This window comes from Artemia sp. Qi Xiang Cuo, chromosome 3, assembly GCF_049724085.1.
Source record: "Artemia sp. Qi Xiang Cuo chromosome 3, ASM4972408v1, whole genome shotgun sequence".
NCBI lineage: Eukaryota > Metazoa > Arthropoda > Branchiopoda > Anostraca > Artemiidae > Artemia > Artemia sp. Qi Xiang Cuo.
The window spans coordinates 19,415,815-19,438,647 of record NC_142796.1 but is presented as its reverse complement, the minus strand read 5'-3'; the positions used below and the strand labels follow the sequence as shown (position 1 = coordinate 19,438,647).

At 34.7% G+C, this 22,833-nt stretch overlaps 1 protein-coding gene across 1 annotated transcript in view; it reads left to right on the top strand.

Annotated features, from left to right (window-relative positions):
* The window catches only part of LOC148953840 (MOXD1 homolog 2-like), a 147,056-nt gene that overhangs the window by 110,491 nt on the left and 13,732 nt on the right, over positions 1–22,833 (top strand). The window contains exons 9-10 of the mRNA XM_089085666.1: positions 9,369–9,493; positions 18,105–18,295. Of these exons, the coding sequence (XP_088941792.1) occupies positions 9,369–9,493; positions 18,105–18,295 (316 nt within the window). The remainder of the gene's footprint in view (positions 1–9,368; positions 9,494–18,104; positions 18,296–22,833) is intronic.

The window sequence follows — 22,833 nt, the reverse complement described above, 5'->3', positions numbered from 1 at the left end:
AAAGCACTTTTTTTCAAATACTCCTTCTGCATATTTTTGCTCTAAAAATCCTCGAGCTCATTTAGTACCGAATTACCAGGCATATGGGAAAGCTATTATTGCTCCTTTATTCAGTATTGCAAAGGGTTCAGCAGTAGATGTGTACACTGGCTATTTGTGATGAATTAAATAGATCTGTTTTTTTAGTTTTTTTACATAAAGCCTCAAAAATGTATTTTTAGTACACAATTTTCTAACTCTCCAGAAAAGGCCCCATGGATAAATACGGAAGAGGGGAATTAACCCCTAGCCAACCTTCGTTAGAAAGAATCTATTTGGACGAAACATGTAATATGGGTGCTGAGGAGGATGAAAGCTTCTCGCTTATTCTGGTAATGGTAGTTTTTAATGGGAAGTTTTATTTTTCAAGTGTCAAAACATTGTGAAACAGAGTGAACTTTAGCACAAAGAGCGGAGGTTCGACTTGTAATACCTCCAATGGAGGTATTAATAAGCCTCTTTTCTCAAACACTTGATATACAAAAGTCAAACGTTAGTGTAAAGATGGGGGGGGGGGTGAGAAGTGTGACAAACTCTCCTTCGGATATGATGCCAAAAATACACAGAAATTGGAAAAAAAAGGTTTCTTTTAAATGATAGTAAAGATCAAAATGAAAAGCTGAAACGGACGGTAATTCCCCTCTTCGTATGAGGGACATTCCCGTCTTCAAACGAGGAGCATTCCCCATCATATATAGGATACCTTTTGTTCGTTTCACTTAATGTTTAATGTCCCTCTTTAGTTTCATTCGACGAAAAACTTGTTTCTTTTTATTTAAGTTTATGTTACAACCGTACAATCTCTATGAGACTTTTGGGTGACAGATTTGTCATTGAACACAAAATATCCAGATGGTCAGGATTAGTGACAAAAAATATTATCATTTTTTGTAATTATTTTCAAGCTTAGTTGATGTACCAAAAATACTATATGTTTAATTAGGATGGAGGAGGAGCGTGCGTACCTGTGTTGACATCAGGTGGTCTGATGCTGCAGTGAGTTGTTAGTAGTAGTAGTAGTAGTAGTATATGTTTAAACATCTTGTAACAGAAAGATGGAAGCATATAATGACGAATGGTGTTTTATCATTATTCTTTTCTACTTGTTTTTTTTTTTTCGGACAACAGCTGTATGCAACAGGTGAATAAGTTAGATTATAAATTGTCTAATTAATAAAGTATTTCTGACAAAAGAAAGTGTATTTAATTCTTTTTCCATTTACCTGTTGGAGTGACAGTGAAAGTGCAATTAAAAAAAAAAAAATTATGGTTCGTCAAACAGAAGAATTGGATTTTTAATCACAAGGTATTTGGGTGATCATAACTTAGAAACTTAGAAAAACGTAACTATGTTTAGAAAAACATAACATAACTTAGAAAAAAAGTGTAATATTTTAATACCATTAATACACGCCTTAAAATTTTTAGTCTTTAATATATTATAAGAAGCCGAAAAGCCTGTCGTATGGTAGGCGTAAAAAAAGAACAAAAAAGACATGGCCCATAGTATTTTGTGAGGAATGACAAAAAGCTGGGGAAATCCATAATTTCAAGGCTCGTTAAGCTCCCCCACCGCAAAACGAAAGCTTTTTCATAAAGTATCAACTCAATCCTAATGCCGGGCGACAACACAGGGTATAATTACCTAACTTCTATTTTAATCTCTCTATCACTGTAAAAAAATTGCTCTAAAGTCGACAAAAATGGTTTTTAATGTTTATCAACAACAAATTTGGAATTTCAACAGCTCACAATTGTCGGAATTAAATGTTCAGGGCCTTATTAAAATTCCCTAATTATCATCGAAATTTTAATTTCTTTGCTGAATTCAGTGGCGGATCCAGGGTGGCAAGGGGACGCGCGCCCCCTAACGTAATGTAATTTACTTAACGCAGTATTGCGTTAATTAAACTTGCTCCTAACGCCATTTTATCGAATCAACCTATTTTGCCCCCCCCCTATAAAAATCCTGGATCCCCTGACTGAATTACCTGTAAAATAAATATATATGGCGATGATTCATTAATGGTAGCAACCCTGGATAACATACAGTGAATATAAGCCGTATTTTATGCGACAATTCATATATGAATTATAGGTACTGTTGTACTAAACGGACTCTTTTATATAGTGCTACTTTGATTAATGCTAATGAAATAAAATAAAATTGGATGACTATATAATAGTTTAGAAACAAATTTGGGCTATATATTTGCACATTAGGGGGGGGGTGGCAAAGCATAGCATATATTAAATACGTAACCTAACTTAACCTAACCTAGGTACCTTCCCCCCCCCCAAACCCCAAAACAACAATTTAAATATCGTATACGCAATTAAAACCACGCTATACATTGTATTTCTCTACAGCGGTATCTTGTATCATCCCGTAAAAACGGGTTTTTCAACGTGTCTCGAGTTTGAGATATAAAGAGTCCCTTCAGTAAACAGTACCGAATTATATCTGATTGCCATATATGGCAATAATATCGGCTGGTTATAATATCGGTCAAACTGGTCATAATACCGCCCAGGAACGGTCCTCAATAACCATCCGACATGAGCCCGAACTGGTTCTTCTCCCACTCGGAGGTTAACTTTTCACTCTTCATCAAGTTTAATGGAATTGTCGGTGTCCAGCGAAACCTGAATAATCATAAACTAGAGAATTGGTCTTGTTAAATATGAAAATGTAATTTCAAACTTCCTGTCTTCTATTTATATAGAAATGGCCGACAAATATTGTTTCTCTTTTATTAATACACTGTAACTATTCCATAAGCCCTACGAGATTACAAAATTCCTGTAATATTTACATAAATTTCAATCTACTATTGAAATTCAAACCATTTTGATTAATAAAACATATTTACGTTTAGAATTAGATATTTTTTTTTCTTTCTACTGAAAGTATATAAATCTTGGTAATTTCAACAGTTTGTTGGACTTCAATCACGAATCACAGTTTCAACAACAACAAAAATGGATACTATTTACTATTATTAAATGGATACTATTAAATGGATACTGGATACTACAGTGTATAGCATCCATAGCATCACGATATAGTTTCAGGTTAGCTATTGATGCGAGGGGAGGGGGATCTCGCCGACACTGTCAATTATGTACAGTGTATTTTGAGTGCAGTTCATAGCGGGGAGATATGCCATACCTATGATTGCCTCAGTTGTAAAATTCTTGGTCTTGTTTCACAACCAGAATTCAAAAAGAATTTATAAATTTGCTATCGACGTCCACTTGAATGTTCTTATCTAAAGATTGAGGTAGCTTAAAGGTGTATGTGTTGATTTTGGTAAAATTTTAAACTCAGGTTTTAATTTTTACTTAAAATTGAATTTAAATTTAGTGGATTTTACTTAAGAGTGAGGTAAAAAATTTTGTTTAGCCATTGTATATCCAGGGGGAAGTCTTTGGACCAATCTTGAAGAGGCATCCTCTATCTATCCCTCGTGCAGGTTCCCCGTCTACGTTGAAAATCTTCAGAAATTGCATGATGCTTTGTTTTCCTTTCGAAGTTTAGTTGATAACTAAAATTCTCTAAAACCCATTAAGGGATCTATATTCTGGATACATCTTAGAATTATTTTATCTAAGAACTCCAATGCTCCGCTAGGAATAAATATATGGGCAGAAAACCTAGGATGAGAGTTTATATAGGCCTTTCTCTTTTCCCCCAAGTCTTAATTTAGTTTCCAATTTCTTAAAAGTTGGAGAAGGGACGAATGTTATCCGGAAGATTGTTCATGCTTTATGATCTCGTTAGTTCTCCGATATGACCTTTGTTTCTAAGGGCTATTGTTATACATACCAACATAAACAAAACTATATGTTTTGGAACAGCGTCAAACGATGGAGCTCATCATTGATACAGCGTTAATCATGAAATCTAAAATTACCATGAAATTATGAAAATTGAAAATTAAAAACAACTTATTTTATATTTGCCTCTTTTACAAAGGAAAAAAAATTAAAAAAATAGTGACTATAGTAGAGTATGCGGTACTTTCCCATTATATGGGCCTCTAGGGTTAACCGCTGTAGAGTAGGCAATGATAAAACCCGTTTCTGATGTTTTAACCGCTTTAGAGTAGGCACTGATAGCGTGGTTTTCATTGCGCATACGATATTAAACTGTGGTTATTTGGGGTTTAGGGGATGGGGAGGTACCTAGGTTAGGTTACGTATTTAATATATGCTATCCTCTACCACCCCCCCCCCCTAATGTGCAAATATATACCCCAAGTTTGTTTCTAAACTATTATATATTCATCCAATTTTATTTTATTTCATTAGTATTAACCAAATTTGACTTTTTAGAGGCCCATATAATGGGAAAGTACCGAGTATGCGTGTGTATTTTCTATTCATGAAGGTAACTACTAAAAGTTTTCAACAAAACTTAGATAAAAAAAGGTACTGTTCAGGCACGTACGCAGGAATTTGTTTTGGGGGGGCCAAATCCTTCAAACCCATTATTCTGTGAGAAACATTAGAAAATTATGGGAAAAGGAAAAATCGTGAGATTTCAGGGGGGGCTGGAGGCCCCCCCCTGCGTACGTCCCTGGTACTGTTAATGTTCAATTTGACTTTTGGTCTGACGCCTACTCAAACTCTGCAGGGGAGAGCAGTAATCCAAAAAGCTATGTAATGTTTTTTAGAAACACTCTTTGTACATTCCTCCCGCTTAAACACAGCTATACTTCTATCGATTGTTTCAGTCTATTTTCTCCAATTATATATGGTTCCCAACATATTCAGAAGTTTCGTTTCTTCTTTCCACAACAGTTTATATCATCTTCTCATTGTATAAAATAATTATAGATTAGAGATTTTGTTATCAGAATACTTTTTGTCATATGCACTCAAAGTAATAGAATCAAAATGGTGGTATCTTTATAGATTTATAATGTGAGCAAGTGGGGGAAAGCTGCCGTAGTTTCTAGCATGGGTAAACTAGGGCACAAGAGGGGGGATGATGTCCACAATTAAGAAGCAAGAGGGCATTCAAACATGTATAAAAAGAGGAAAATGAACAATATCCATATATAAATGCTGGTAAAAAAAAGCACCTGGTAGCACTGACACACTGGCTCCTTGGAAATTTCTTAGTGGTGCTCATGGTTCCTATCCACGGAATGGCAACTTTGATGTGTAATCTATTTATTGCTCAAAAAGGGCTCTGGTACTCAAAATTGCTATTTCAATAAGGGTTTTTCCAATTTATTACGATCTTATCGTTCTAAAAGTTTAACGTAGGTAAATTTTCCTAGAAAAAAACACGAATAGTAAACACGAATCCGTAACCAACATCTTTAAGAAAAAAACGCGAAAATCCAAAACTTTTTTAGTTGCGAGCTCAATCACTGTTCAGAGGTTGTCAGATACCCTTAAATTAAGTTTCGATGTTTCATCAAAGATTGCGCCTCTTTTTGAGGGATTTTCCTGAAAATTAACGACGAACATATAATGCTGTGTATTGAACACTGTCAAGGAGGCATCTTTTTGTTAGAACTATATGCTTTTTAATTGATTAAACGAGTAATAATTGGGTATAGATAGATAGATAGATAGATCGTGTATTTCAAAAAGCCCAAGAGCCATATACACACAAAAAATATGAAAATAGAAAAATTACAACAGAGCAAATTACAAACACACATTAACATGAATACATAGCGAAAAATACCTTCTGGCAAAATACCAAAAAAAAAACAACTTTAATTCCATATAATTAAAAATAATTAATTGTAAAAACATTTCCTTCTTTTTAATCCCTTCTCTATGTACGCACCAATACGAAATATTGTGGTTGGATTACTACTTTGTAATATATTTGGAAGCAGCAAAACAATCCCATGTAAGTATTTTTCCCTTAAATCAGAGAGCACCGGGCACTTTCGGAGAAAATGGTCCAAATCTTCGTCCTCATCCCTACAAAGAGGACACACATACCGACCATCAGGATGTACTATCCCCCTGTCGAACACCATTTGTCTACTCTGGATTGGAAGGCAATTCGCCCTAAGCTGGATCCATCGACATAAAATCATAGCCGGTAAATTGAACTTAAAATAAATTTCCTCTCCAAAACTAGGTTTAACCTGATTATAATGATTCAATGTAGCAGAGTTTAATACAAGCCCTTGCCAATACTGAGTTTCTTGACCCTCTAAGATAAATCGTACCTGGCTTACTAAATTTGTTGGTAGATCACGGGAACCAAGACCGTCACTCCATAAGTAAGCCATTCCCACACTTTCTAGTAATGACCTAATTTGGGATGGCCACGACCTTTTTGAATCATAGCTCAACATCTGATAATAAGTAGCACTTACTAGTCTGTCTTCATTGCACCTAATGATCTTCAACCAAAATCTAAGCATCAAAATAGACCTACGTAGTTTTAACGAAAACAGGCCCATATCACCTTTCAGAACCTGTGAATGAGTTGTCTGATGTAATCCAAATAGTCTTTTATAATACTGGAGCTGGAGGGACTCCAACTTCTGTGCCAGCTCCAACTCCAACTTCTGTGATATATGTGTGTTTGTTTGTCCTCAAATTCGGCTACATAATTTTCTGTCTTAAAACTGGCATATTGAAATTTCTGGCCTCAAAAACAATCTAAATAGGTCACCGTTTTTAGGAAAAATTCGCATTTTTTTCCAGGGTGGTTATATCGAAACTAAAGTGGCACCAAGACATCAAGAAGTAGTTCACATTATCTGCGGTTAGAATAGAAGCGACAACGAGAATCAAAATATACAAGCCTGCCGCGTGCAAGGGCCCGGGTGAAGCTTGGTTCCCCGGCACTATAATATATATTTATTGTCACCAAACTTTAGTTTTTTTCCGAGTTTTGGCAACTATTGACGGGGGTCATCATTCAATGAATTATTACACTTTTAATGTTAAGCTTCAAACTTTTAATCGTTTGAATGATATGATACTGCATTCTAAATATGTCGTCTGATTGTGTAGGTAAAGTTGCCATTGAATTTGATGAAGCTAAAGGGAAAATCGTCCTTGCCCTACAATGACAGCATTTATATACGAATGAAAACATGGACAGGATCCAGGAGATCGGTCTTCTCTTGTCAATAGTCAACTCAAAGTGGGAACAGAAGAACAAGTAATCCGATTGTTTCTTGCCTACCTTGTGATATCTCCTGACCTTATATTTCCTTATATATATATTATATATAAGGATATATAAGGCCTTAAATAAGACCTTTTATATTCCAAAAGGATGGAAAAGTTTCTCCATAAACATGGTTTGAAATTAAAGATATCATGACATGCAGACCAGAGATCGAGATAAATGGACCAGAGATCGAGAACCCAAGTTTTTTTTTAGCCAACACCCTGGCGCATGTTTATGGCATATTCATTCAGATGCAAATATCTACTTTCCTGTGAGAGGAGCCTTGTCGAAAATAGGGATTGCTGTTTCTCTCGGCGCGGATTTTTTTTTTTTTCACCTTGTATATTGTTGCGTTTGATAACTCACATTTACTTAACACAATCTTTGAATAATATTAATTTTTACTAGCAAGGCGCAGTCTTTGAAGCTGCGCCCTCTCCCTCTACAATCTTAAACTTTCACGATTTTTCGTATAATTTCTTATTATTTTAACATTTGCTCTTTTTGTGTTTTCATCTAAATATGTTGCTCCTTTGAAATCTTGGCCAGTTTTGTGAAATAATGTGATTTATTTAAGAATATGTTTGTTACCCACCGTGTAAACTTTTTGTATCGCTGAAAAGCTATCGGCGATAAAAATTAGCCAAGTTTTTTTATGCTTATATTTAAGTAGGCCTAATTGATATAATTCCAAATTGGCACTATGCATTGACCACACTATGCGCCACCACAGGAAAAAAAAACAGAAAAGGTAAAATTATTGCTGTGAATGAATGAATGAATTGAATGAATCTGTCAGCTCGACAGCCAAAGACTGTAATATTCATAGAGATAATTGGGTTGTGGGATCAAGTTTTGTTCATTCTGAATAAGAGTAATCAGATTTCACCTTCCATCTTCTGTTATTTTTCGTTAGACAGATGTCAACTTCTGTGTCACTTTTTTTTGACCATTAGGTTAAATTATCTATGAATAGCAATTTGTAATTTGTATCGATGTTTTCATATTCTTAAATAAAATTGCTGCTTGTCTTTTAATATCCTAATATCTTCATTTCCGCCATTATTTCTAATTTTCCAGCGACAGATGCGCTGGAACACTTTCTGGCAAAGCAGTAAAAATAATAGAAACTTCCGAATAAATTGGGGCTGAAATATCTGAGTGAATAGATAATTTTAATTAAGGCTTATTCACAATGATACTTAACAAATGTTGGACTTCTTTATAATGAGAACGATTTTCATTGACGCATTTTGACTATTTCCGATTGAGAATTTTCACTATATGATAAAATTCTGAAAAAGCCGTAACTAAATTTGAACCTCACTGCTGTTTCTAGCTAGTTCTGGAATTTAGGAAAGTTTTGTCATGAATGCGTCCGGTATTACAAATCTCAGCGTTACCTAAATCTTATTGTACCTTTTGTCGGGATTTCTACAAAATTTGTATTTAATTTTATACATGAAAGGAAGATACATAACGATTTTCGCTACATATGAGATAATCCAACTACACAACTCATGTTAGAATTCCATGTGTAGCAAAACTGTATAGTCTATTAAGGAAAGGTTCATAAGGTTTCTTGGGTGCTAAATTTATTACTCATGCTATAGGACGATAACCCTTCTTAAGTTTATACCAAACTATTGCTTTCTCCTAGTTTGGAAGTATTTGTCCTTTTTTTGTTGAAATTCACGGCGAGCCTTGGGCTGAACAAATTAGCGTGGTGTTATACCGCTCTTTGATTACGTTTTCAGTACAGTGTGATAAGACCACCCTATCACTTTGGCTCTTATTGTTACCTCCTAGGGATTTAAGCAGAGGAGATTATCCTTGTCGGGGATAGTTGTACTTATGAAATTCAGTAGCTATACCAACTATACATTTTCCCAAACATTATGTTCCTATGAAAGCGCTACTTGTATCAGTGACAAAGAATTGGTAAGGCACTACTGAGTCCACCTTATTTTTGAGATTGCTCTAGGCTGTACTGAAGAATTTCAGTTTCCTTGACTCTTAAAGTCTGTATCTTTTGACCCGAATATCTTTTTTGTGGCATTTTTATGGATTTTCACCAAATAGTCTTGCCTTATTGTTATTATTTGTTTGATCATTGGGATATTTCGTCCACTTATTTGTATATATGTAATTTCATCTGTTTCAGGTCGAGAAGTACGCCTTCGTCACATAAGGGGAAACAAAGAACTCTCGCCTATTTTAGTAGATGATGCTTATGATGTAGGGTATCAAGAGTTCCATGAACTTAAATCTCCAGCTAGGATCTTACCGGTAAGTGAAGTGATATTATTCCTTCTCTCTTATAGTTTTGAATGGAATACCCAATGAATTTAAACGATTTTCAAATACACGTAGGCCTAAAGTTTGGCTTTATTTGAGACGTGTGTTGAATTGTAGACGCTTAATACACCGTCAGGAATAAAAACTACGCAACTCTGCTAAAGAACTGCTTGGTTCTTATATTATGGCATTGACAAACCAGACGGATGTTGCAGTTAGTGAAAAAGGGCACAGAAACATAAATAGATGGGATATATACCCCGTCTGTCATATCTCATACTCTTTCTAACAATTCACGGGAATTTCAGGTGAGAACGTGGAAAATTCTTTACTTTTGGTTGAAAAGAGGGCTTCACTATAACCACTTGCGACAATCGGATTTTTAATGTGAATTTAAACTCTTCCATGATAATTTGCTGCTGCTTGTGGGATTTATTTTCGGTCGCTATGAATTAGACAAACAAAACATTAATAATCCCATTGTTTACTTGGTTTTTGTACTTGGTCACTAACAGCGCTTTTGCGTACAATTTTTCTTCGCTCACCTTTGTTTATGGCATTTTGGTCTCTGAATAGTAGGACACAGTAGCCCAAACAGTGAAAATTGTTTTCCGACACGTAGTTGATGTTTTCGCTCAATGATTCCTTAGGCTTTTTTACCAGAACATTTTCTATAGGGTCTATAGTTGCTCGTTTACATAGGCCTACTAGGTATTATATGTACGTATTTGAAAATAAAATAGCTTAGGCCCAGGGCGTTTTTTTTCACAGTTGAAAAAAAGTTTAGAAGAATAGGAAGATAAGTCTGCGAACCAAGATTAGAATATTGGAAGCTACAATGATGACAGCGGTCAAGTATGGTTCTGAAGCGGGGGTCTCCGAGAAACGGAGGAAGGTTTTCTATATGTTTTCCAGAGAAATTATCTACGGACTATTTTGGTTACCCGACTGAATGACCGTATCTCAAGCAGTAGGCTGTACGAAAAGTGCGGTTCAATGTCGCTTTCTAGGGCTACAATGAGAAAAGGGTTGAGGGAATGGCTACGGCATGTACTGCATATGAAGGATGACAGATTGCCAAAGATCGTCCTTTTCGACCAACCTTCTTGGCCAAAACGAAAAGCAGGTCGTCTTCGGTCGGAGGGGGAGGATGTCACAAGGAAAGAATCAACGGAAATGGGAGCTTCCTGAGAGGGTGTAAAGAGGGAGGCTTTGAATACATAAGGATGGAGGAGTGTGCGTTGCTGTATTGGCCTCAGGAGGCTTGGTGCATCAGTGAGTTGTTAGTAGTAGTAGTAGTACTTACGCGCACTTGAGTTTTTGTACTGGATTATTGGTGAATATAAAGAACCTAGATGATAATTTGTGTTTGTTTATTAGGTTTTTAATATTAGCCTGTATTTTATCTTATTTATAATTTTTTTTTTGCTCAAAATTTTTGTCGCTTTATTATCGCTTAAAAATGTTTATAGTTTGAAATTATGTGTATTTTTTTTTAGCTCGAATGCATCGTTCTAGGTCGGTGAATGTGGTCACTTTTGAACTAACTGTGCCCATAAAAACAAAATTTCACCCACAAGCTTAGTAGCTTCTTTTTATATATATATATTTTTTTTCTTAGAGAGAGAACGAGATATATACATATATGTGGCATCGAAAAGCCCAGTATCTTACTGCAAAAAGACCTTAAATATGTTAAGACCATCAAAATATTGCAGTTATTGTAAACTAAATTTAGCATTGAAAACGCTGCACTTCTTTCGTTTTTCAAATGCACATTAATCGTATAACAGTCTTCTGCTGGGTACATCTAAAGAAATTATTTTCTCTGCTATCCCTTTAACTTTTCTTAAAGAATGCTCATCGCCGTAATGACAGCTTTGCGTTTTCTAGAGGCTGTGTTTGACTTGTAATGACCTCGTTACAGGGTCAAAATTGGGCTCTTGGAAAGCTGTTGCAATCTAACTTTTTGAAACTTTGATGAAACTAATTTTTTTTATAGCCAAACCAAGAAACTTTGGGGATTTCAGAAAGCTAATGAAAAAAGCCTAATTTTCTTTTTATTCATTGTAAAAGACTTATTTTTCCCTCTAAAATGGGTAGTTTCTATTTAGAGAAGATAATATTGTTGCTTTTGTCTTGCAAAGAAGAACTATTTAGAGTTAAAAGTGGGAAGAACAATAATTTAAAAAGCTGTTAGTATCGCATATTAGGAATGGCAAAGGCAACATGAAACCACAGAAATAAAATTAGTAGAATAAGAAGTAATAAGCGTACTATCAAAAAAGTTTGGAATTTGACAGGCTACAAATGGATCTTATACGATTATAGGGCGTTAGGTTTATTTTAACGGTGCTGTATACCTAGCAAGTTAAGTACCTATAAGGGATTTTGGTGGTAGATCTTCATCCGGCTTTGGGGGGGGGTGATTAATAGATGACCTGTAAGTGGATCTGGTGCCCCTTTACATGGGTACTATTGGTGATTTTATACGGTAAACATACCAAAACTATGAATATTGAAATTCTAAGAGAAGAATGACGGATTTTAAATCATCATTATTCCATTTTTAATAAATGTATAATTTCGGATCATTTACAGTTTATCGTATGAAACTATAGATTTAGATTATGAAAAAAATTAGTGCTTAACGCCATTGGGATGACTTTCGTTACCACATTTTTGTTCCTTGAAAGAATAAAATTAATATCTTTGTAATTTCACTTATACAAAACAAAGTAAGACTGTAGTTATATAGTCTCAATAGATTTCAGGGAAGCTGAAAGTTGAAAAATTAGCTTTCCTAATAGTAGTTCAATTGGCGTTGTGTATCTTTTTTTTTTTTTTTTTTTTTTTTTTTTTTTTTTTTTTTTTTTTTTGCGTAGAAACTACTGAATATGACAATTTTTCAAAAAGTTTCTCCGGATATGGCTGATAATATTCACTTAAAGCATATGTTATGCCAGCAGTCACAGACCAATATTTGGTTTGGATTCGTAACCCGTATTGAGCTTATATGAATTTGGCTGATATTAGATCTATAAACTTAGAATGGGTGTTTAGTTTGTTAAAAATTAAAGAAAACACTACTCATAGCGAAAAAAGGGCTTTCTTCTAATCCTGAAATTTTTTTTAGTTCATTAGAACGGGTTACTTCTGTGTCAAAAGCTATCATTTTTAGTGCATGGGTCTCTTGATTTTTAATAGATCTTCAATATTTTTGCGCTTATTTCCAAATAAGTTGAAAATATATTATTCTGCGCTATTATTTTACTTATTTCCTTATTTTCCAAATAGTTTCTATGTTTTCTCAAATTTGATTATCTACATACTTTATTAAAAAAAAAAACACATGACAATATAACTAACCAATACATTTATTCTAGTGCTCAAGTTATATTTCAAGTACACTAATTTATTTAATATTCAACCCTTGAGAAAAATTTGGACGCAGCCAGAAAAAAATTATTTTTGAAATTTGACCCTTTTCCCAACCATATCTTTCAGATCCAGCTAACGACTCATTTAATACTTTCTCGCATAGATGTGATATAAATCAATGAAATGAAAACTGTTTTACTCTTCTTATCTTACATTTAATGGCCTGGAAATACACACAGGAGCATTATCGACTCGGTTCAGGAATCAAACATTGAAGCGTATTTATAAGTTAAATTCTTCAAAGTCCCCAGTGAAATTTGATCCTCGTTTTGGCTCAACTTAGTTCATTTGATGTGTTAAACATTGAGATTTTGCTTAAATGCAATCTCTTTGGTTCCCGGGGAACGGGAGTTTTAGGTGGTGCTTTCTTCAGTTTCCACGATGGTTGTTTTTTTTGCGACTTCGTCTGTTTCTTTTGAAAGTTTTGTTTGAGTACAATATGTCAATAGCCAATTAAAATGGTGAAACACCAACTGAGATGGTGTTTTCTTCAATGCTATGATAGCTACTTATTTTGACCCGGAATATGTCTTTTGAAAGTTTTTTTTAATGCAATGGTCGGTATCTAACTGAAGATTTTCCTTTTAAAATGCTGTTTTCAAGCTTTTTAGCACCTAAAGTTTCCTCGTGAAAAAAAGATGAACTATTTAAAAAGGTGAAAACGTGGCCTGAGGATATGGAGCAGCAACTTCCGTGATTCCACAATTTCTTGTCACATAGATGTTCTTTGTAAAGAAAAAACTCATAAACATTTTTCAGAGGCGAACATCAGAAGCAAAAGAAGAGAAAGAGGATGATGTGGTAAGGAAACAGAGCAGTAATCTTCTCGACATCGATAACTTCTGTTTTCTTATGAAACAAAAGTGTTGACACTGTTCAAAAATGAAAAATTCAGGGTGAGGATATGGCAGCCTCCGTGACAACGGTGGAACATGTAGGAAGTCTTTGGGCATAATTTAATGTTTCTGCATTAAGCTCAGGGATGCAATATATTGAGCGGCAGCGGTAACAAAATTTATAGCCATGATTAAAGGTCTATGATTCCTTAAAAGACTATGTATTACTGTTATCTCACATTATCAGACGCTTCCCGTATAAGTTCTTAATCATATTTTGGATTCTCAGGCTGGTTTAAAAACTTATAGAAACATCCATCCGCCTTAGGAGGGAGGGACGAGGGGCTTCTTCAATAGTAACTAATGAATGCCCCGATGTAAAATTTAAATTGTGGCTCTAAATACTGCGAACCCACCTTTTTTCCAAAAGATTCATTTCTTTTTGTGTTTTCTCAAATTTGACTATTTATATAATTTTTTTTTTAACTAGAATTTAATCAAGAACATATTTAAGAACGTAATTAATGTATACATAATAATTTTTAATATTGCTCTAATGTTTTAATATACGCTTCGTAATTTAGCTACAAAGAATGTGATTGGCAGGACAGAAACTGACTTCAATTTACTGCCAATATGTCCAATAAGGACATAATTAAGGTATGGTTTTTCCTATAATATTCGGGAAAGAAAATCATCTTATATTCTGATCATTTATGGAAACCATGGAGATTTTTGTCTGACAAATCCAGGGATATATCTGTTATTAGTCTTGAAAGGAGCAAGTTACAGTTGACCAACTATCTCAGGTTCACGTGAAAATATTCAGTAGACTGAGCATTTAATTGTCTTAGATGCGTTCTACAGATTGAACAGGTATGATAAGGAAGAGGGTTTTTCTGCACTGTTGCTCAGACTGACCCTCAAATTAAAAGAAATTGTACGTAGTTAAGGTGCGAGATCACTCCACTGCTGCAGCTATGGAAACGGTAAGAACTAATTACGATAAGCAGAATCTCGATGTCTGGAACACTCCTAGTGAAGACTGGGCTGCTTCAGTTCAAATTTTCCTAATGGCAATTCTATGCTGTGTTCTTGGGTTGGGATTTTTTCTATAGATGGTACCCTCCCCTCTTAAAATTTATTTTGATGGTTTTTTGTCTCTAAAAGGGATAGAGGAAAATCTCAATCCCCCCAAGGGGTCCATACACTCTCTTGAGTGTTCAAGACCGTGCCTCTAGCCCTACTCCACGTACCGTAAATTTTATATTCGGTAAAACCTCACCATGAGTATCCACGGATTGTGATTTTTCCTATATCCCATGGCCATCCCTCCAAAACTTACATCCGTTTTCCCTGGGGATACTATTCTCATATCCTCGAAAAAAAAAAAATGCTGAGTAAAAAGTTATCACGTGATATTCTTTCGTCATTTTGCATCATATTAACTTAAGTGGAGTGATCGTTTGATAGAACTTTAAAAATATTCCTCATGGGAAATTATTTTCCTTTGCTTTTACATGGCAGAGGATCTAGAGGATTTATAACAAAAGCAAACAAAACTAATCACAAAATCTGAAGTATAAGTATGTACTCCAGAAGAAAGTTTTCACGTTTATCAGCCTTGATATTGGGCAAGGGTGTATCCAGAATTTTGTTCGGGGGGGGGGTTACTCACAGTTTTATAACGCATCTAAATTATTTTTTTGCATTTATTACGTTTTTACGAATCGGACACAAAATTCAGGAGGGGGTCAAACACTATAACCCCCTACCCCTCTGTATACGGCTTTGGTATTAGGCTTTACGATCGGGATAACTGGTACTTTTGGTCTATCTGTTGGGTAATACTTTTCGGTTTAAATTAAAGGCATTGAAGGAAATACTAAAAAATGAATTTAATAATTGCCTGCAAAACGCAATTGTTCCCAGAAGCAGCATGCTCATGTTTTTAATTTAACTAAACATTAATAAAGTTTTGATGATAAATATAATAACAATTTAAACGTGTATACATAATTGGGAAAAGTTTTAATCCAGAGTGGAATATAAAATAAAAATATTCCATTATTTCGGCTTCATATTCGGAAACCATTATCAACGAAGAAAAAGCAGCTAAAAGTAAAAACAATGTGATGAAACCATTATAGTTTTTATTTAGCACTTTGTTGAGTTTTTTTTCTTATTTCCTTGTAGGTTTTAGCTTTTTCGTCAATTTTTTTTTATTGATAAATTTATCAGGGCATGAAGCTAAAAGTTCTAACTAAAGAATTCTTGACTATTTGTCAAGAATTCTTTAGTTTATTTTTCACTGTCTTGATTAAAACGTTTATCCGTTGCTTATCTTTTCTATATTTTTATCAGACAGTTCGTGGTAACGAATGGTCAGATGAACTACCCCTTTAAGCATTCTCTGAGAGTTTCAACTTAATACAGCGTATGTCAAGATACGCTCTTTTGCCAATCTAAATTCCCTTACTGTCTTTTGACTTAGTTCAAATTTGCCTTTAATATTCTCTCATATTTTTATCAAACAGCTCGTGGTAACGAATGGTCAGATGATCTTCCCCTTTAAGCATTCTCTGAGAGTTTCAACTTAATACAACGTATGTCAAGATACGTTCTTTTGCCATCTGAATTCCCGTACTGTCTTTTGATTTAGTTCAAATTTGCCATTAATATTCTCTCATATTTTCAAACAGTTCGTGGTAACTGTTAATGGTAAACTGGTAACGTGGTAAGTAAGGAATGACTTGGCTCAATAGCTATCGAAACTCTAAAAACCGGAATTTTGATACTAATAGATACATAAAAAAATCAACGTACTATTCTGATTTCAAATATACAAATTTCATCAAGTTTAGTGTTACCCATCAAAAGTTACGAGTCTGAGAAAATTTGCCTGATTTTTGAAATAGGGGGAGGCAACACCCCGTAAAATTCAAGGAATCTTGATGAAATTTTTACCATCAGATTCAGCGTATCAGAGAATCCTACTGAAGAAGTTTTAAGCTCCTATATACAAAAATGCGGAATTTTACTATTTTTGCCTGAAGATAGGTCACAGATACGATTTTTTTTTTATTATTAATTTTTTTTCATTGTTATTTTTTTTATTCCCAGAGGTGATCGTATTTAAACAATTGTACTAGAAGATCGGGAGAGGGTGCATTCGAACGGAAAAATTCTAGTGCCCTTTAAAAGTTCTTGTGTCCTTTAAGTGATTAAAAAGATTGGAGGGCAACTGGTCCCCCTCCCACGCCCGTTTATTTCCCAGAGTTATCTGATTAAAATTTTGAGATAGCCGTTTTGTTCAGTATAGTTAAAAGGTCAAATAATTATGTCTGTAGGGGTAAAATGACCGCAGTCGGTGAGGAGAGGCCTTTAAGTTATGAAATTTGCCCATTGTTTATGAATAATATTTGTTATTGGGAATTATGCAGACATTTGGGCGGGATTTTGTGCTTAGGATGGATTTCCGTAGGGATAATATCTTTTGGGGAGGGAAATTTCCGAGGGGGAGGGGTTAATTTTCCAGGAAAAAATTACGCTTTGGGGAATTGACAGAATTCCTATATGAATTCTTTTCAATTGTCTTACATTCTCTTTGCCAACTCAATTTTGTGTGTGGAGATGTTCCGGAGGAAATATCCGGGGCTATTTTAGGCGTGTTTTAATTTCCGGAGAAAAAATTCCACGAAAGGGAGCAATTCCGGTGTGTCATTTTCACGGGGAGGGGGATTTTTAGCGAGGGTGGAACTGTCTGGAGGGAACTTGACGAGGGGGTGTATTTTACCTTGGATGAAATTTTCATGGAGGAGTTTCCCAAGAGGGGGGAGTATATTTCATGGAGGGTGAGCCAGATTTACCTGCATTATTTGGAAAACGAACAGAAAAAAAAACTGAAAGTAAGGAGCAACATTAAAACTCAAAACGAAAGAAATTATTCTGTGTACGAAGGGCTGCCCCCTCTTTAACACCTTGCTTTTTACGTTAAAGTTTGACTAATTGTCCCAATTTTTTAAGAACGACTACTGAAATATAGAAACCGTTTGATAAGAATAGGAAGCTTTTTCAAAAGTGCTATAAGCTTTAGCGTAAAGAGCAGGGTATTGAGGAGGGGGCAACCCTTCATATACGGAATAATTTCTGTTCGTTCTGAGTTTTAATGTTGCTCCTTACTTTCAGTTAATTTTCTTATTATTGAATATTATTTATAAAATGAAAACTAGTTTGATCTAAAACATTATTTACGCAAATTTTACCCTTACAATTGATTTGTTCGTACTTCCTCCTCTATTTCTAATTTGTTTCTAACTTTTCAGGGTGACCATTTAATTTCGGAATGTGTGTACAATTCGGAATCAAGGTCAACTTTAACAATTGGAGGCCTATCTACAAGACACGAAATGTGCTTGCTTTACGCACTCTACTGGCCAAGAACTCATTTAAGCATCTGCTACAGCTCAGGGGATCTCAGTACCGCTCTTCGATCTATGGGTGTTGATCAATATAGGTAAAACAGGTTTCTTGACTTGCTCACTTGACTTAAGTCTCTTAACCGCGCGGAGTGAGACGATACTCACTCTCTGCGAGTTTGACGGCCTTTTGCCAGCGTGGTTGCATCGTCTGGGAGGACGCTCACCAGGCTAAAATAATAGTCAAGGCTGTCCTGTCATCTAAATTGAGGTATCCTTTGTGGTCTTTTCGTGGGCCGGAGGGATGAATTCAAGTGCTATTTTCACAGGAGTATCTGCTGACATTCAGAGCAGATGACCACTGTCGGACTTGGATTGACAGTTGCCGAGAAAACGGTAGCTGACCAGTCGGTAGCGACAAGAGTGTGACAAGTGCTTGACACGAAGTCATATGACTTTAATCTCTCAATTTAAGTCTCCCTTTATTTACAAATACAGATTAGAAAAAAAAACACTAAAATGTTCAAGCTTGTCAAGTGAAATATATTCTCACCTGGACGTTTTCCTGCATTGAGATTTGCGCTATATTTACTTTTCAATAACGTTGAATACGGAATAACATAAATTAAGTCGAAAATTGGTTGCGGTAGAGTAGGCCACTGTTGATTACCTTTGCCAGGGTTTAAACTCGTAGGGGAAACATAGCAAAATTTTCTAGTTCTAAGCAAGTTTAGATCATTTGTAAGAAAAAGTCCAAGCAATATCATAATTTTTGCTCGATGAATGGATATATATGAACGAGCGTAAAGAGCGAGGCGTTCAGGAGGGGACAGCCCCTTTCATATACGGAATAATTTCTGTTCGTTTTAAGTTTTAATGTCGCTCCTTACTTTCAGTTAAAAAAACTTGTTTTTTTTATTTAATTTTAAAAAGGGATGACAAAAACGAATTTTGTCCCCCTGAAAAAGTTATGTTTCCAGAATTCTTTTTCTTCAAAAACAGATCTTTAAGGACGTTGGGTCCCACAGATTGCATTTTGTGAGTCTCAGTGTCGGCTGATAGTCTCAAAGACAAAAGGCCCATTAGCAAATCTTCTCAGCACCGCAGGGAGCTTCCAAAGCAATTTTGGTAAAAATTGACTGGGGATCTTAAATATGTTAACAGTTAAAAAGCTTATAGAGAGGCTAGGTTAAAACAAAGAAAGCCTATGATCTATTACTATTTTTAAGTAAAATGATGTCAATTCAGTGTACATACAGTATAGATAACATGCAGCCTGTGTCGACAAACATTTCAATCAAGGAGGGTAGCACAACCGGAAATTTTCAAAGGTGCCAAATGAATCAATGATACTTCTTTTGAGCTGAGTTTTAATCCTTTCCAAGCAGGTTTACTAGGAAAATTTTAGGGAATGTCCTTTCCTGAACTTTAAAAAGAAGGTCCGGATCCGTTTAATAATAATAATAAAAATAAAAAAATCACACTTTCTAATGAAGAAAGTTGCATTAAATCTGAATATCTCTATCTCCGATGTAAAACTGGAGAAGATAAATGTTTTTTCTAAGATTTCCGCAAAGTAAGTAGTAGAGACCCGCAAAGTAGACCCGAAGAGAAAACTAATGACTAAAGCCAATACTTAAACGTTAATTACCATTTTCGAAATTCAAGGGTACAAGTCCTTTAAAATTACTTAAATGGAAATGTGTCATTAATTTTTATTGGAAGAGCAACAATAATCGATTTTCTAATCGATTCAATCGATTCTAATCGGCTTTCAGTTTTGCATCGTTTATTCGGAGCTCTTGCCAAAGCTATACAAGTTATGGCAAGACCGTTCAATCAATTCTGAATAGTCTGGCAACACAAGCTAAACCAGTTTATAATCTACGAGATAGGGTGATCCTATGAGGAATCAAATGACCTTAAGTCATAAAAACATAGTAAACAAATATTAATAAATATCATAAAAATAAACAGTTTGTTCCTGCAGCTGTTTTGTGTTTAGCTACAGTATATTCAAAAACTTAATCAGTGAATCCCTATATTTATTCATTTATTGAAAAAACGCTGCAGTAAGTTCAAGCCTTGTCATAAATTGTATTCGCGTATTCTTTAATAGGAATCTACATTGAGGTTGGAGATTGTTGGGACAATAGTGATTACAGCCAAAAGGTTTATAATTTTCTCACCATAAATAAATGATTGGTTTTTTGTATTTAATTTGAAATACTTTATTGTACTACAACTACGAATAATCTATGTCTATGCATACTTTGGTGGCACTTTAGCAGCATCTACCTCATAGGAGGAGTGAAATCTTGACTTAAAAATAAATAAAAATCGATAGGAAGGAAGTTGATGGAACAAAAGTTCAGACAAATCACAGTCGAACTCAACCCGAGAACTACATTTTAATTTTTGGTAAATTTTTGGTACATTTAAATTTTGGAAAATTTGGTAAATAGATTGCAATTTCGGATATTTTGGCCTTAAATGCGCTTTTCAGAAACATTTGATCGGGATGCTATCATTTCATCTAACCGTTACAAGCCCTAAACTACATAACATCTAACCGTCAGGAAATCGACACGTCAGGACATCGACAAAAATTTTTAAGTTTATGTAATAGTAATAAGTATATAATAGTTTAGAAACAAATTTTGGCTATATATTTGCACATCAGGGGGGTGGGGATAAAGCAAAGCATATATTAAATACGTAACCTAACCTAGGTACCTTTCCCCCCCTAAACTCCAAAAAACTAAAGTTTTAAAATGTGTCGATGGCCTGAGGGTTAGTGGTTATGACGGATTTTGTCGACGTCCTGACGTTAGTGGTCCTGATGGTTAGAAGTTATGACGGCTTCCCCATTTGATCCTGCCCTCTCTCTCTTGCTGAAAAGATGACCTGAGTTGCATGAGGTGTCTAGGGTGTGTTCATGAATGTTCTGTATTCAAGGGCTGTAGTGTTTTGTTTTTCGTTTTTTTTTTTTTTTGCCCACAGCATGCCTTTTTTAAAAATTTTTCTTCTAGCACTTAATCCAAGTTAAGATAAGATAAGATAAGATAAGTTTTATTCTTCATTAAATACACATATATTATTACATGTTATTAATCCCTCAAAGGCTCATTGGCCTGTACAAAGAGGGACAAAAGAAGTGCTTCTTCTTTTAACTTCAAACCGTGTTTTGCTAACTAAACCATTCTTTAAATTGTTTTACTAATATCAAATAATACTTGTAATGAAATATGGTGCTGAATATTGAGATTATTATTTGTAACTTAGCTATTGTTGCTGGAATTTCATATTTGATTTGACTATGTGTTGTTTAAATCTTAAAATTGTGTTTCACTTCATCCGAACGTAAAAAATACGTCATTGATGACAACCCTATTTGAATAGAGTTTAAATATAATTTCAAATGTATAATAAAAACTTTCATTAATGAAAATTGGGATCAATTAAATTCCGCATCCATGGCTTTCTTGTCAGCTCTGTTTGAAATACATTTATGCCATGTAGTTTGTAATATTCTTGTCTTGTTATAAACATTTTTCTGCCCAATATGGCAAGGAACAGTTGTGATATTTTAGCCTTTTTCTGGCGTGAACATTGCTTCAAAATGATACCGGTATATAATCTACTCAGTAGAGTGCGGACAATCGCATTCTGAACACCGTCTGGTCTTAGCTTTAAACTCATAACTCCATATCTGAACAATGTTAATTAGAAGCTCTAGATAAATTAGACTCAATCTCCAACTTTTGATTTTAAAGTGCCGTGTTGAGTAATTTTTCAGATTACTTTTTAGGTTGGCTTGAGGGAGTAACTACTCCCTGCCACTTGACGAACTAATCCGAGCACCACTTATTTCCCGATGCGTAGCGCACTTCCGCCATAATTCGCACCTTCTTGCAACACATGGCATACTTGTGTCACATGTAGTGCGAGCAGCTTATTTTACATGATTTTCGATGGTGGATACACCCCCTCAGGTTGGCAATACCATTGAACAAAAGTTGGCTCAAGATCAATATAGTGCTCTCTAGGGGGTCTTGTCTTATTTTCGACGTAACACCTTAAATTAAGTATCCTTTTCTAAATCCACACAGCCTTTCTATGAAGAACAAATAAACGTTTAAATGGGGATAAATCCATTTATTTAGAATGCGAAAACAGTTACAAAAGTCTAAATATTTCGATCACATATACAGCGACCGTCACTGGTCGCTTTTATTTATTTTACATTTAGACAAGATTAAAGAAGAAAAATTAACTCAATACTCTGAATTAAATTTGGAATTGAACTCTTTCCGAAGAAAGAATTTAGTGAATAACCCGGAAGTTCATTATTTTTTGAATAACTCGAAAGTTAATTATTTTTTTTATCTAAATATGTTAGTTTCATTTTTAATACTTTAGTATTTCTACTGATGATTGTCGCTATATCGCTATATATGTGATCGAAATATCTAGACTTTTGTACCTGTTTTTACTGTCTAAATAAATGGATTTATCCCCATTTGAAAGTTTATTTGGGGTCTTGTATTATAGTCAAATCCTATTTTTCCTGGGCCGTATGATAAATCAAAAATGATGATAATAATATGATAATGTAAAATATGGTATTATCAAA